Here is a 16,985-nt window from a genome sequence, read left to right as displayed (position 1 = left end):
AAGCTAAAAGAAAGAAAATTAAAGAGGTTTTAGGGACCGGATTTTTTAAAACTTTTATCTTAAGGAAAAACGATTAATGATGAATCCAAAAATTTTAATTCAGATTATAGCAGAAAAAAAAACTTTATTCAGAAAGTTTTCAACCGTAAAAGCAAGCAAATGATGATAGAAAATTCAAACCTGAGATAACTCAACCTGACAAGGTTACAGACTCTTGAAGATATAAAATTTGAAATAGCCTGTCAAATAAAACCTGCCTGAAAGCGTTTGCGCATGTGATAATCAATTTAACGTAGTGAAGCCCGCTGAACAATTACACAGTTTCAAAATTCTTATGTTACTCAAGGAAAATTCAAACTACAACGAGATGAAGAAAAATTAAACTTTCATCAGTTAATTGTATGTCAAATGATTGAATAGCGGAAGAATCTGAAAATTAAAGTGTCTAATAATTGCACCAGGTTTCCATATGGATACCCATTTTTAATAGAAATGGGATAAAATCGCACTCTTGGAATGAATTCAATTACTTTTTTTTAGAAAATGTGTAAGAAAATAAAAGTGAATTCTCTAGCTTGTTTTCAGTGGTCACACTTTCAGTTCCTAAATTATAGTGGGTACGGGACATAGAACATTGTTTGGAAAAACATGCTTGAGTTAGTTCCCATTAATTCAAATACCATCCAGAAAGCGGCCTTTTCACTGACAAACAGGACTGTAAATAATTGACAGGGTTACATATGATTGACAATCGAGAGCATGAAAATACTGTTCCACTGACCAGCGGGATCATACACTTATGATTTGAATTTTTAATTTGAACATTTGACCCCCCCCCCACAAAAAAATAAGGATTTTGGCAGTTCTTGGGCCTTGGATTACAAGTTTAAAAATTTTGCTGTGCCAATTACATTTTGACAATCCTGACATGTAAGCCAATTTAATAAATTCGTTCGTTCCTCTTATAATCCTCAATAATTTCAAGAATCTAGTATGTCGGTCTAAAAGGCATATGGCCTTCCACATCATAAACGAATGAAGCCCCATTTTTCAGCTGCCCAATGCAATTTTGAACACTTTTCCTATCAATATTTCTTTAGTCCTCACTAGTGATGATTCCAGGAGTTAGGCGATTCAACCAAAAATGTTATTTGAGCAATATTTTTTTTCAGATTCGTAGATCATAACACAACCATGTAAAAGACACACTCGAAATTGTTTTTATGTAATATTTGGGAGTCTTGAACCATCAAAGTTGATATTACTATTTTTACTTCTTTTCGTTGAAGACAATCATCAACAGTAAGGTAAAAATATGTTGTTTACTTTCAGCTTCACCCCAGTCTTAAGCAAATCACAGCAATCATCTCTTGCATCTGGGAGTGAAAAAAAAAAAACGATTTCATTTGCAATCCAGAAATTTCTGTAAAAACTTTTAACCATAGAGAAAAACTATTAATGTTTTTTTTTATGGAGCCAAGGTCCTTTTTCAATACTGAGCGAATACAAATGAAAATTGGGAAAAGCGTTTTCAGCAAGGTACCAACAACTACGAACTTCACCATTGACAATTCTCTAAGAAAACAAGACAAATTAGAGCCAATGCAACTTTTGCGATAAACACTACTTACCCTGTCTAAGTAATAGTGGTAAGAGAGAGAAGTACTCGGCTCTCCGGTAGGACTTTGGCCAATCTGCTGCAAAGGATACTTAAGCCCATACTGAGATTCGATGCTTGATGCTCTATTTGAAAGCAAATCTTTCTTGGTGGACAATGATCGAGGGGTTTTCAGTTCTGTTGGCCCATTTGTAGGAACTCTTTTCGAATAGGATGGCCTTCCAAAGCAGACCAGCATCCCTACCAATCAATCATTAGTCCAAATAACAAACTCCGTAAAAAAAAAAAAAAAAAAAAAAAAAAAAAAAAAAAAAAAAAAAAAAAAACTCGTCCACAGAAAGGGTAAAAGCCTATCCACCGAAAACTTATCATACCCCAATTTCTTACCTAGAATAACTGCTGCATGGTTTTAGATTTCTTTTGATTGTGCTAACTTTTACTTCGTGAAAGTCTTCAATTTAGTTTGAGTTTTCAAATTTGAAAATCAGAGATCCCCAAGCGGGTTTTATCCCTTATTTAGGGAAGTCATGACAGGCCTTCAACCCTTTACACTTTTCAAAGACACTACAATATCTGCCAACTCTGCCTTCCAACGTATTATCTGACACGAGCTCCTGTATTTTTTATTCTTTGAACTTGAATATTGTATTAAATATGTAAGTAAAATTTTATTTACAGTGAGAACTTACGAGGGAAAGATTTTCGCCCTCTTATATGCTAAAATGTACATGTGGGGAAGACTGATTGAAAACTTTAGAGCCTTTTGGTCACCTAATCAAACAAAACGTTAATTTTTTAGTTCTTTCCGGCTAGGGCCACTCCCCTCCCAAAAAAAAGAAATACAATATGGTGCTTTAAACAATGATCAATCTGCTATTTACATAAATAATCTTCTTTTAAAGTAGTAGCGTCTAAACATTTATATGAAAGCATTCAAAGCAATTAAATCGGTGAATTTGACAGAAATTTAAGCCCAGCGGTTGAAAAATCCTAGATTTAGCAGGTTAATCTTGACGAACCAGTAAACGTCTAGAAAACTCGTACAGATTTTATTTCCTGCTTTATGACAATTACTCTGATAAAATGTTGCTCCTACGATAAACTTAGGACGGTATTTACTAATCGTAATAAAAAATTTTGCTTTTTGAAAAGACATATGTAAATAGTTACAAATTTAGAACTTCTAAATGATTGTTTGTGTAACTGTCACGAATTTTATCACCGCTTATTCTTCCTTTTTACTAGACAAATGTTAGTAGGGGATAGTAAAAAGAAAGAAAGTAGTCTAAATTTAAAATTTCAAATCAGATATAGCTTAGAGTAGTCCGAAGTTCCCAGGCGCAGTTCTATCCACTGCCATACTAAAAAGGTCAGTAAAACGATCAGTTTGAAGCAGTCCTACCCGTTGCCTTGTGCGTTTCTATAACCTAATAACTGAATGGCTAGACAGGGGAAACACCATAGTAGACCTGGTCGCTGATTACCATAGAGCGTTCGATTTAATCCGCCATATTACTGCTGTACAGAATCTGAAACAAATGAGGGTTAAAAACGGACCCTGCTATCGAGAGTCATTTTCTCAGAAGCTGTCACCAGTTTCTCTATTCGCTTTTTGCCGGAGACCTCAACTTTAAACAGATTGAAATAATGTGTGGTGCTCCCCAAGGTACCAAGCTGGCTGCCTTACAATTCTTGGCTGTAATCAACTACATTCTCGTTGACTTAGATGACCGCTTTAAATACGCCGATAATCTGTCCGCCTTGGTCAAATTTCTCGTGGATGAATCCCAAGCAATACCCCAGTTCCAAGATGAAGTGAAAGACATATTCACTGATCTGCGCAGGAATAAAAGACTTCAAACTAACGTCAATAAAATAAAAGTGATACGTTTTAATCCACTTAAAAGGGACGATGCTTGTCCTGATTCATGGTTTCCTACCATTTCAACTGCAATTATTCTTGGTGTGATAATAAGCAAACGAATCGCTTCAGCAATTCTTTCTCTCCGTTTTAAACAAGTGTCACTAATCAGGGTTAGTTTTTTCGTTTTTTTTCCTGTGTTGCAAGAAATAGCGTAATTTAGTTGAGGCTTTTGAAAGTTGTTTTAAATAAATGAATCTTATAAACGTAAAAAATAACAGAAATTATTGAATGCAAGCATAAAGTAGTTAACATCAAAAATTATGAGAAGTTTTACTGAAGAAGCAAAAAAAGAATTCTGATAAATGAACTAAGGGATTTCAAAAGCATAAATAACATAAAATAACCAACAACAGACAGGACTATAATCGGAAAATGAATCAAAAGGGAACTACCGAGTTAAAGTCTTCATTTAGAACTATTAAAGGGTTTATATGGAGGAGACTACAAATTCTTCAGTATACAATGCATATTGTTACAGGTTAAGGGGGTATTTAAGTCTATTTCCGCTAAGAATCACAGAGCTAGTCAATATGGTGTAATTTTGGTAAAGAACAACTTTATTGTCAGAGGTAAGACAGTATAAGATGGCACTTAATTAAATACTTTCTGAGAACAAGAGGGTTAATAAAGGGTTAATAAAGTAAGTTATAATTCTTGATAATTTTGGAACATCCTAGACTTGGAATAATATAGAAGGAACAGTTAAAAGTGTTGAGTATTTGCCTAAGGAAAGTGGAATACTTTCAAAAGAATAAGAGGGACCAGTATGTCACATAGGATGAACCTAATTATACTCAAATAATATTCATACTGAAATAAAGGTAGTGTAGGGAGACGAACATTTTCTTATAGCGGTTACAAGTAAAAAAAATGAAGTAGATAATTTTAACATGCGGGACCTTAAGCACAAGGGGAAGAGGAAGTATCTGGGAATTACGGTTTGATTTGTGAAGAGTAAACAGCAAGAAGTAACTGAATTTGAGCCAGAGCTTCTAATTCATTTGAAATTGCTGATTTGTCACACCATGACTTAAAAATAAAGAATAACACAAGGTTTGCAGGGGTTTGTAATTATGCAAACCCCTTATTTAGATATTTCGGAGGGTATGTGCGATGAGAAACGCCTGGTTGTTACTCAATTATTTAAAAAAGGAATTAAAGCAAAAAAGCTGCCAAAGAATTTTTTTTGGCATCTATGACTTCATGCCAAACTATACAAAATGATAAATGAATCCAAATAGCTAAAGCCGAAAGCATGAAAAATTCTTTAAATTTTTTTTTATCTTTTACAGAATCGTAACTTTTTTGCGACTCGTGTTCTTCTGGGAGGCGATCGACAATTTTCGCATTCATTTTACTAGCTTCTTCGTTGACTGAAGTTAAATAGCTCAATCCCTCATTAAATTAAAACTTTGTTAAGACAAATATTCTCCAGAAACTTCCTCAGTTAAATTACCGCTGGAAATTATGTCTTCTGGTACTTCAATTTCATTAAGAAGATTTATAGGAAAATTTCCATTTCCCCGTTCAAGGATGTACCATGCAAATGCTTACTCTTCAGGATCAACCCACATATTTTTTTCAGGGGGAAATATGTTTAAATACTTCTGAAGATGATTTTTTTTTATTGATAAGTCTAGTGTTTCACTGCGGTTGCTTCGGGGTTGAACTGGTAAACACCGTCTGAAATCACCTCCAGCCACTAAAATTTTCCCACCAAATGGCAAGTTTGGATTTGCTGATAAAAACAACTGATCTATATTTTGAAAGCCTATACTTGGGAAACATGGGTGCTTTGTCAAGTAGAAATAAATCTACTAGAGCTAATTCTAAGGCTCTGCTTGAACCAAGTCTTACACTCGAAACAGAATCTGAGGGAGGTGGAACTTTCAAGCCAAAGGTCTCGTGTGTTGTTTGTTCCAATGACAATAAAGTTGCTGCTATTCACGTATAAGACATACATTTTACTTTATGATTCTTTCCATACAGAATGTGGTACACGGTTTTATAAACAAATATTTTATCGGTACCACCTGGTTCATCTTTGAAAAAAAAAAAAAATATTTCCAACATAATTAGGATCGTTAACAACCTGTAAAATATTGTCGACAATTTCAAGCTGTTTTCCTTGCAGAAGCCGATACATACTATCTGTAGTAGCAGCTGACTCACTAGAATTTAGAAACTTTAAGCTTTGGTCATCTTCATAGGTCTCAATCCTATCCATGCCGTATCGTTCTACCCAAAAACTAAAACTTCAACCTTCTATTGCCATCGTATTTAACTTCAATATAATAATGCGATAACCACGCATTACTGCAAGACCTTCAGATAGAGTATGTCGTCGCACATGCAAATAAAATCTTCTGCCAGTTGGTCTTTGAATCTTCCCCAAAGAGTTTCCGGATCTGCAGGGCCGTACGTGTCTTTGCTTTTCATTTTCATTTTTGACAGGTTTTTGGATTTTGATCACTTAAAACACTTTAGCAATGGCCTTTGCTTTAGCTGTCCGTATTGGCGTTGTCCCAATTGATGGTCCAGGTTGTCGATTTTCACATCTGATCACGTTTGATAATTTTGGTGTTGGTTCCACACAATCGTCCTTTATAGTAATTGCAACTGCAAATTTCGTATTTTGGGCCTTCCTACAGACATTGTGTTGGATAAATAACTGACAAAATTTGAAAACTCAGCTATCTATCTATATATATAAAAGTACGTTGTTTGTTTGTGTGTCTGTCGACTGACGTCATGTTTGTGTATCGAATGACGTCATGTTTGTCGACTGACGTCATTATAAAGATTGAGCTGTATGTCGTCATGAAGTTGTTTGTCGACAGACGTCGACGACTGGGACACAGGGAATATAAATGAGGAACGGGACACAGGGACACAACTACAACGGGGACGCCGGGGGGCACAGGGGGATATATAAATGATGACGGGGACACAGGGAATGTTCGATTAGCAATCACCATCAACAAGGCTCAAGGGCAATCATTAGAATAATGAGGTATAGATCTGAATACGGATTGTGATGGGACACAGGGACACAACTACAATGGCGCGTAACTAATATGGCGCGTAACGACTTATGCGCATGGGGGGGATTGGGGGGCGCGAAGCGCCCCCACCAACTAGGTGTTGGGGTGAAACCGGGACGCAGGGAATATAAATGACGACCGGGACACTCAAAGAGAAATCACAGACTGGGACACTGGGACACAAATAACGACCGGGAGATATAAATGACGACCGAGACACTCAAAGATAAATTACAGACCGGGACACCGTTACACAAATGACGACCGGGACACCGGGACACAGGGAATATAAATGACGACCGGGACGCTCAAAGAGAAATTACAGACTGGGACACTGGGACACAAATGATGACTGGGATACTGGGAATATAAATGACGATCAGGACACAAGGACACAACTACAACGGGAATGCCGGGGGCACAGGGGGATATATAAATGACGACGGGGACACAGGGAATATATATATATATATATCATATATATATATATATATATATATATATATATATATATATATATATATATATATATATATATATATATATATATATATATATGTTTACCTGCAGAGCAAAATCTTGCACCAGATGATCGAGGATAAGGTACCGACATATCCCTTCTTCCAGCTGATACGTTATCCAAGTCTTCTAAAGTCAAACTTGGTCTTATTTTCGACGTATCTGACTGAGGTCGCTCATTGTTCAGCTCTTCAAGTATTGTTACCAGTTGACGTAGACAAGGTTCCAAGCATGAGAGATTACGCTTCATTTTCTGCTGAGCGGTTTCTTTGAGTCCCTAAAAATTTCAGAATAAAGAATAGCAATCATAAACCTCCCCAAAAAAAGGAATCAGAAATCAAGTAAGTAATACCAAATACTTCCATTTTAAAGTATAGATAAAACAAAAGCTCAATAATAGCATTTTACACACAAAAAAAAAAAAAAAAAAAAAAAAAAAAAAAAAAAAAAAAAAAAAAAAAAAAAAAAAAAAAACAGATATTTCACACAGCTACATTTTCAAACGATAATGGTAGTTTTTGTGTAGATATATTCATTAAAAAAAGCAACGAGATCTGAAAGTAAAACTTAGATAACAGTCAAGAGTAAAATTCAGCCTTTGCAAATTCATTTCTGTTTTCTATTGATGCAACTAAACATTAGTATTTTTATACTGTATTTTTCTAGCTGTGCTTAGTTTTGTTTTGTTTATCCAATAAAAAATCTGAAATCCCTAAATTTCCATTTCAATCAAAATTTTCGTTTGTATTTTCACTTGTCCCGACCTTATACAAGAGCCTCATATAACTGAAAGCCAATAGTCAGAACACTTTACGTCAAGTCGGAAATTAGGAAAAACCTATGCTTAGGGTTTACAACACTATTTGCTGAAAAAATAATATTTTTTCACTAGACAAGGACAATTATTCTATCTTTTAATTTACTAAAGACTAGTAATTATATCTGTTAGCCCCTACTTACCCAGTTGCTATGGGCATAAAGTTATATTGTTTGAAACTACTTTAAAAAGAATAGATTGAGAGCCAACCCTTTTAAGGAGCAATGAAGATAAAAAATGAAGTCCCAACTTTAACCGACAAAATTTTTATACAGTATACTAGAGCCAATTTAAAAGATTGAAATTTTGATCTGTGATTTTAGGCAATCAACAGCTTCAAAACATATTTTTGTTTTAGTATCTATCGATTTTCAAAAGAAATGTCTAAAACGCAAATGTAAAAAAAAACTTTTTTAAAAAATTACTTTTGTTTTGTATATGTAGATCAGGCAAATTTTTTGCTTAAGCAAATACAACAAGAGCTAAGAGCTCATATGGCACTTGTGACGAGGCCGGAAGGGCCAAGAAGCCAAGAGCTTATATGGTATGAGCTCTAGCAAAATTCTAAGAATCAATAGATTGATTTAAAAGAAAAATCAGAGGCTTAATGCCGGTCGGGATTTAAAATAAGAGCTCTGAGTCACGAGGTCCTTCTAAATACCAAAATTCATTAAGATCCGATCACCAACTCGTAAGTTATTAAATGCCTCATTTTTTCTGATTTTTCCTCTCCCTTCAGCCCCCTAGATGGTCGAATCGGGTAAAACGACTCTATCAAGTCAATTTGTGCAGCTCCTTGACACGCCTACCAACTTTCATTGTCCTAGCATGTCCAAAAGCACCAAACTCGCAAAAGCACTGAACCCAATCCCCAACTCCACCAAAGAGAACGGATCCAGTACGGTTACCTCAATCACGTATCTACGACATTTGCTTCTTCTACCCACCAAGTTTCATCCCGATTTCTCCACTCTAAGTTTTTTCTAAGATTTCCAGGTTACCCCTCTAACTCCCCCCAATGTCAACAGATCTGGTCGGAATTTGAAATAAGAAATCTGAGGCATGAGTTCCTTCTAAATATCAAATTTCATTATGATCAGGTCACCCGTTCTTAAGTTAAAAATGCCTCAATTCTTTTAATTCTTCCAAATTAACACCCCCCCCGCTCCCCAAAGAGGACGGATCCGTTCCTATTATGTCAATCACATATCTATAACTTGTGCTTATTCTTCCTATCAAGTTTCATCCCGATCTCTCCACTCTTAAGCGTTTTCCAAGATTTCTGTTTCCTCCCTCCAGCCCCCTATGTCCCCGGATCCGACTCGAATTAAAAATGGTGCATCTGAGTTATACGATCCTTCTATATATCAAGTTTCATTAGGATCCGATCACCCATTCGTAAAATAAAGATACCTCAATTTTCACGTTTTCCAAGAATTCCGGTTTCCCCCTCCAACTCCCCCAATGTCACCGGATCTGGTCGGGATTTAAAATGAGAGCTCTAAAGCACAAGATCCTTCTAATTAACAAATTTCATTAAGATCTGATAACCCGTTCTCACAAAGGGAGCGGATCCAGTCCGGTTATGTCAGTCACGTATCTTGGACTTGTTTTTATTCTTCCCACCAAGTTTCATTCTGATCTCTCGGCTTTAAGTGTTTTCCGAGATTTCCTGTTCCCCCCACCCCCCCCCCCCCCATGACGCTTGATCCAGTCAGGATTTAAAATAAGAGATCTGAGTTACGACGTTCTCCTAAATCTGAAATTTTATTAAGATCCGATCACTCCTTCGTAAGTTAAAAATACCTCATTTTTTCAAATATTTCAGAATTAACCCTCCCCCCAAATCCCACAAACACAGCAGATCCGTTCCGGTTATGTCAATCACGTATCTAGGACTTCTGCTTATTTTTACCACCAAGTTTCATCCCAATCCCTCCACTCTAAGTGTTTTCCAGCATTTTAGGTTCCCCCCTCCAACTCCCCCAATGTCGCCGGATCTGGTCAGGATTTTGAATAAGAGCTCTGAGACACGATATCCTTCCAAACATTAAATTTTATTAAGATCCCATCACCCGTTCGTAAGTTAAAAATACTTCATTTTTTCTATTTTTCCGAATTAACTGGTCCCCACTCTCCCACAGATGGACTATTTCTAATTTGATCTGGTCCGGTCCCTGATACGCCTGATAAATTTCATCGTCCTAGATTACCTGGAAGTGCCTAAAGTAGCAAAACCAGGACAGACCGACAGACTGACCGACAGAATTAGCGATCGCTATATGTCACTTGGTTAATACCAAGTGCCATAAAAATGAAAAATAACTGCTCCCGTTTTCAATTTGCATCCCTTATTATAGGTTAAAATACAAGCTTGGTTAATTTTCTCCAAGTAGACTAGTTACACCCAAACACTAAGAATAACAAACTAGTCCTAACAATAAAATTAACATGAAAAATAACTGTCCCCGTTTTCAATATGCATCCCTTATCATAGGTTCAAATACAAGCTTGATTATGTTTCTCCAAGTAGACTAGTTGCACCCAAACACTAAGAATAACAAACTAGTCCTAACAATAAAATTAACATGAAAAAGAACGACTCCGCACTCACTTTCAAAATTCGAGATTTAAGTGTCGGGTCTTCAGTTGAGCCTTGGCAAAACTGGAATGACGGAGGAGGAGAGTAAGGATACGCAACTGGAAACTGAACTTGGATCACGACTTGTCGCTTTCCAGAACTACTTGAAGCTCGTACTCGGCAAATACGGTTCTCAGCGTCTAACTAGAAGAAGAGGAAACACCATTACACAGTTAGATAAAAACACATTATGCACATGCTAACGACACAAAGACAATATCATACCTAAAATTTCAACCTGAGAGGCGGAAGGAGGGTTCTTGACTCAGATGAAGAATAGCTCTCTTAAAAATATAAACAAAATAATAGGTAAAGTTAATAGGGTGTAAAATGAGAAAATAGAAAGGAAGTATATAATTACTTCTGAGAAATCCTGAAAAGGATGAATCAAGCTTATATTTTTAAGTACTTCGATATTTTCTGATTTTTTTCCTTAGGACGTTTCAGCCTTTTTAGGAGGCAGGAGCGGAACAGAAATATTCTTAGACACCCCTCCCCCAGGTATATAACAGCAGCAGGTATTTACCAATCTTATAGACTAACAATAGTTATGTAAAGAGGACACCGCAATTTTGACTAAATCCAAAGACCCAATCTGGGGGAAGGGGCGAATTCGAAGAAGGAAGAGGGTGTCTAATTTTTCCAAAATAGCAAAAATGCTCGAAAATTTTATGAAATTATGGAGAAATCACAATATACTAAGATTCTGAGGTTAAGGGCCACAGACATAGTAGCCCTCCCCTTCCGTAAATCCACGAATAACAATCGACACGTTATTTAGTTGAATCTTAACACTTCGCTTATAAAACTATTAGAAAAAAGTTTTGAAGTATAAATTGACTGCTGGAACCAGTTTCAGTTGGGGAATTTAACGAGAAAAATTAATATCGCCAGAAAAACTGGAAGTTAGTCATTTATCATATACTACTCTGACTATTTGTCAGCTTTGAAGTATCTGTTTGGTTAAATAGTTTTCAGCAGAGGAATGCCATCTCCCGGGCAATGGTATTCATGCTACTGCATGAAATCGTAGTCTTCACATGTATTTATGATAATCAAACTAATTGACTAACAGCTTGGCAGCAGTTTTACACATGATCAATAAAATATTGATTTACAATGATCAATAAAAAAGGCTTTTAGCTTATTGAATCCGATGTCACTTTTCAGAAACATATACCTTACCTCTTCAATAAAAAGATTTTCATCGATGCTTTCATTGACTAATGCAAATTCTTGCAGGAGTGTTTTGGGCTGTAAGGACCCCGGGGATCCAAGGTCTTTTTCAGACATACGGCTCCTGAAAAAAAAAGAAGACTCGAATCAAAGATAACTAAAACTACTGGAATTACTTCTTAAATTAATGTTTTTATTAATATAGCAGACAAATCAATTTGTAGCTAAAGAAAGTAATCTAATATATAGCGAAACTGACAAGCCTAGAAATCACATGCTGATCGAACTTATTTTCTAGCACAGTATCCCCTTCAAATTTTAAATTTGAATATAATTATTGATCTGCCCCTCTAAACTCGAGGTCTTTCGAAATATCTGGAGTAGCCTGAAGATAAATTAGGTTGCATTACTTCAAAAAACGATCGTTCTTCATCGTTATGAAAAATTCGATTTCCCTGCCATGTACTAAAATCCTGTAATTCATATTTCACAAAGTGCGAATCGTCAATTTCCCACCGAAGAGAAGAATATAGAATAGACAGAAAGAAATTAAATATAGAAAAACTTACTAACTCTATCTAGATTCTAAACATGCCTATATTCTTGTTCTACTAAAGTGAAAACAGCAATCAATGGATAGTGCTGATGTCCAAACATGCTATTTTTATTATTTATGTCGTGTTTTCTTTGTCTGAGTTTACTTCTCAATAGGGGCCTCTCCCAGACCACTCAACTCGTCCCAAGGAAGCGACACCGGAACGCCCTACATATATTAAGAATACCTCCATAGAAGGCGCGGATCAAGGGGGGGACCTAGTCCCTGGGGTCCACAATAGAAAATGGGGCACCCTCACACAGAGGCCGTAAATACAGGCAAAAGAGGACGAAAGTTCCTCGAATTTAAACTCAGCACGAGCCACCAGTGTGTGGACAAGTCCCATGAGTTAAAAACCTTCTCCAAGCAATGGGTTAAAGTGCATGATGACAAAACACCATCGTGAGAGGATCTTCGACAGGAGGACAACTGCGACAGGGCGTAAGATCCAGATCTATGGAAAACGTATGTAAAGGGCTGTCTCGACCCTGTCAGGGTATCCAAAAGACTTGGGACTTCTCAGTCACTTCTGTTCCCACTTGAGGAGAGGTGCCCCTTGAGGAAATTTTAGAATAGTAAACGACAGAGCATTTGCACTGGATTCTGAGCTAGGTCTGTTTCGGTGGGTGTTTTCGGGCTAAAAAACTTCTTCCTATCTAATTTATCTACTTTAGGTTGCCTCGCCATAGTAGCATAATATTTGTAGACATGAATACATAAAGAGCAGGAAGTATTAGGCTTGTAACTGTCTCTGCAGAATTTGGACCCTTGTCCAAATTCTGCACTGGTTCTGGGACCATTGTTTTTCCTGAGACCGAATTCAATGATTTAATTTTCTGTCGATGATTCGTTTAATTTTGATTATTTAAAAAGTATGAAAATTTCAACTTGGAATGTTACAAAGTTAAAAAATCACTATCGTATCAACATTTCGACTGAAAAATTCTGACACTTAGAATTTGACTTTTAGGAGTTTCAGAAATTCATATCCTTGGGGTAGGAAATGTGAAATTAGGTGATATAGAATTTATCTAATCCGACAGGAAGGATGGGGTACATAGACTGGGAGTAGGGTTCATGATTAATAAGAAAGCTGCAAAATCCTGTTTAGGTTGACAACAGAGAGACACAGAGAGAGAGAGAGAGAGAGAGAGAGAGAGAGAGAGAGAGAGAAGAGAGAGAGAGAGAGAGAGAGAGAGAGAGAGAGAGAGAGAGAGAGAGAGAGAAAGATACAAAAAACAGTATGAATACCTCACGAAAGATGGCGTAAAAGAATGGCTAACTTGTGCTGGAGCTGAGCAAGAAATTACAAGATTGGATTTAAAGTTTTCGGCTTCTGGTGCTAGTTCAACATCCTTCTGAACAGGAACACCCTCAGGCTGAATGGTCACAGTGTTTACTTCAGCTTCTAACGCTACTGGATTACACAGGCTTTCAATTGCTGTAAAACACAGCTTAAAATTAATACAAGTTCCTGAAAATAATCAGTAAAACTTCATCAAGGGAAAGAGCGGCGTGTCCACCATGTGCTACAATTCGTATTTTACTCCAGTCTCATCAAATCAAATAGATGGCTGTAGAGATTTGAGAAAAAACAAATTCAACCACAAATTTCGTGGTTGAATTTACCAATGAATTTACCCGAACACACCGAGTGGTATTCAACTAAAATCTCAAGATAGTCGATTTCAACAGTCAAATTGTCCAAAAAGAGCATCTAGGGATAATATCTTTCGTGCAGTATATAAGGCAATATTGTCAAATCATGGAAATAACCCTTTTTCAAAACTGTCTTCGTAGATATTTTGATAGAAAAGTAAATATTGCCCTTCTTCTTCAAACCTGAAACTCGAAATATTTTAAGTCTGCATGATGGAGGGCCCAGAATATGTATATTTTAAATCAAAATACATCAAATACGTATTTCACAAATTGTGTTAAACCAACACCAAATATGATATTTTTGGAGTTACTAATAAAAATATGTGGCCAAAAGTACAAGTGAACATACAAGAGTCTATAATGGTAAAATAAGCTTCATAAAACAAGAATGACTATGTAACGTACACTCTTCACAGAAAATATATTACATTCACCAGAGTTTGTATTCAAGAGTTTCAGAGTCTGAGGATTATAAGTCTAACGTCACAATATTACATACTTGAATTGGCTAGATAAAAACTCAATAAATACAAAAGAAACTTACGCTGGTATGTATCAGCCTCACCATCAGCTGCTTCAATATCTGTATTTTCATATCCACAAGCCTAAAGAAATGATCAAATATATAAAAAGCTTGACAAAAAAACAGCTTGATAAAAAATTAACTGAATTACGATATATTGGGACAGGTTTTGAACTATGTCATTTTCTGTCTGATAATCAAAGGGAACAAGTTTTCCTTTTTAAGCAGGAAGACAAGCGATTGTTTCATACGTTTTAAAAAGACTTTACACAGTTACTAAGCTTTCATGAAAATATTAAAAAAAATTGCACAGAGTTTGCGAAGTATATGATGTTTTATCTCAACTGTAGGATTAAGTCGAAACATCAAGGGAAATTTTTGGTGGGATGGAAAAGTGGTGTGAGATGACTTACATTTTGTGTTTGGTACGAGGGAATAACATATTTTTTCTCCCTTACTCAAGAGAGTAGAAGCTACAATTGTTTTCCTTTTCATTTGTCCTCCGACAGGCTGGTTGTTATTATATTTCCTTTTATCTACCACCTTCTTATTGATCCAAGTGTTCGCTCCCTAGTAAAAGTTATAATATGAAGATTTTATGATGCAGGTAAAAAACTATAACAACAAAAGCACAAAACGAACTCCAACTCTGGGGTTCAGCTTGTGTTGGTGACAGGCCTGTCTCATTCACATGTTCTTCGAAGTATGTATTCCAGCCTTCCCTGTCGTTTCCTGAACCCTCTGATTGCCATTGGAGAAGCATGATGGACAATTTGAATGCTAGCATATAAATCAGAAGGCCTAGGTGCCACCATCTTCGTCGTCTGATTACATCAGGTATGACTGCCTTACTTGTGACTTGCAAACTTCCATGTTGGTTATTGCCTAATTAATGTTTAACGTCCTTCGCAGGTAGCGGTTTTCATACGCAGTGAGACGTTTCTTCCACTCAGCTTTAAGTTTGAGGCCTTCAATTGCATATGTTGGGGCAGAAAGGACATTCCTCCGAAACAACTGTAGTTTCGGTTGGGGTAATTATTTAGTGAACCTCCAGACCGGCTAAGTTATTGGGATGCTGAGCTTACCAAGGGTATCCGAGTTCTAAGCTTTTTCTCAGAACCATCACTGCATGTGACAGTGATCCAAAGGTACCTGAAATTGGTAACTTGTTCAATGGGCTTAGTCCCGAGCTGGATCTTCATGGGCGAGTTTTTAACTGGCATCACTTTTACTTTAGTTCCGTTTATACAAAACCCGAACTGCTCAGCTCTATAAGCCAGTTTATTAAAAAAAAAATCTAGCAGCTTGTTTTAATATGTATATAACAGATCAACATTATTTCCAAAGTCTAAATCTGCACTAGACTACCAGCAATCTCGTCCCATTAGGCTATCCCTTTATTTGTTTAAATACACAGTTGACCACGAGAATTAGCACGCATCCTTTTTTTATTTCCGGTTTTTTTTTTAATTCCAGTGTCCTCGAAGGTTCTAACGCAGCACTCCGTCTCTCATAACATTGGAATTATAGGATGGACCAGCCTCTCTGGAATACCATAGAAGACAAGAATCAGTCATAAAGTTGGACGGTCTATGGAGTAGAATAATTTCTAAAAAGCGATAAACAGTATATTCAGGCGCTGTCTCGACTCGTTTGATTCTTCGGAAATTGTGCTCAATGAGGGTAACGAGAAGATTGATCAAGTGGACAGATTCACTTACTTAAGTAGTATTACTAATGAAGATGGTGGGTACAGTGAATATGTTAAAAGTAGAATAGCCAAGGCCCACGGTTTTTTTTACAACTGGAAAAAAAAATGCAAGAATAAAGAGATAAGCCTGCGAATGAAGATTAGAATATTGGAAGCTACGGTGATGACCATTGTCAAGTATGGTTCTGAAGTGTGGGCGCTCAGAAAAACTGACAACAAGCTGCCAGATATTTACCAGAGAAATTGCCTATAGATTGTTTTGGGTACCCAACTGACTGACCGTACCTCAAATAGTAGGCTGCAAGAAAAATGTAGTTCAATTCCACTTTCTAGGGCTATGAAAGAAAGGATGAGATGGATAGTACACTCTGCGGATGAAGATTATCCGATCAAAGATTATCTTTGATGGCCAACCGTCTAGGGTTAAAAGAAATTCGGTTTATCCCCAAACTGGGTGGGAGGTATTTTACGGAAAAGATTAAAGGAAATTGGGAACTTCTTGGAAAGGGTGTACAGAGGGAGGCTTTGAATAGATTGGGATGGAGGAGGAGCGTGTGTAGCTATGTTGGCTTCAGGCGGCTTGGCGCTGCAGTAAACTGTCAATAGTAGTAGTACGAGGAAGAAACTTAAGCAGGGTGAATTTTCCATGGAGAAAATTTATCGCAGGAGTATTTTCCGGGAGAAATTCGCCATGGAGGGAGCAGGCGGATGTCCCGGCAAGATTTGAAAACTTAAAATTGTTTCAACTGAGAGTA

At 36.7% G+C, this 16,985-nt stretch overlaps 1 protein-coding gene across 3 annotated transcripts in view; it reads right to left on the bottom strand.

Annotated features, from left to right (window-relative positions):
• Nucleotides 1–16,985, bottom strand: part of LOC136033059 (GATOR2 complex protein WDR59-like) — a 125,062-nt gene that overhangs the window by 43,033 nt on the left and 65,044 nt on the right. For all 3 annotated transcript variants that reach the window (XM_065713647.1, XM_065713650.1, XM_065713649.1), the window contains exons 10-15: nucleotides 14,541–14,601; nucleotides 13,586–13,775; nucleotides 11,749–11,863; nucleotides 10,537–10,707; nucleotides 7,151–7,382; nucleotides 1,632–1,858 (exon numbers count right to left, since the gene is read on the bottom strand). In XM_065713647.1, the coding sequence (XP_065569719.1) occupies nucleotides 1,632–1,858; nucleotides 7,151–7,382; nucleotides 10,537–10,707; nucleotides 11,749–11,863; nucleotides 13,586–13,775; nucleotides 14,541–14,601 (996 nt within the window). The remainder of the gene's footprint in view (nucleotides 1–1,631; nucleotides 1,859–7,150; nucleotides 7,383–10,536; nucleotides 10,708–11,748; nucleotides 11,864–13,585; nucleotides 13,776–14,540; nucleotides 14,602–16,985) is intronic.

Source organism: Artemia franciscana, chromosome 11, assembly GCF_032884065.1.
Source record: "Artemia franciscana chromosome 11, ASM3288406v1, whole genome shotgun sequence".
Classification (NCBI taxonomy): domain Eukaryota; kingdom Metazoa; phylum Arthropoda; class Branchiopoda; order Anostraca; family Artemiidae; genus Artemia; species Artemia franciscana.
This window is presented reverse-complemented; position numbering and strand designations above follow the sequence as displayed.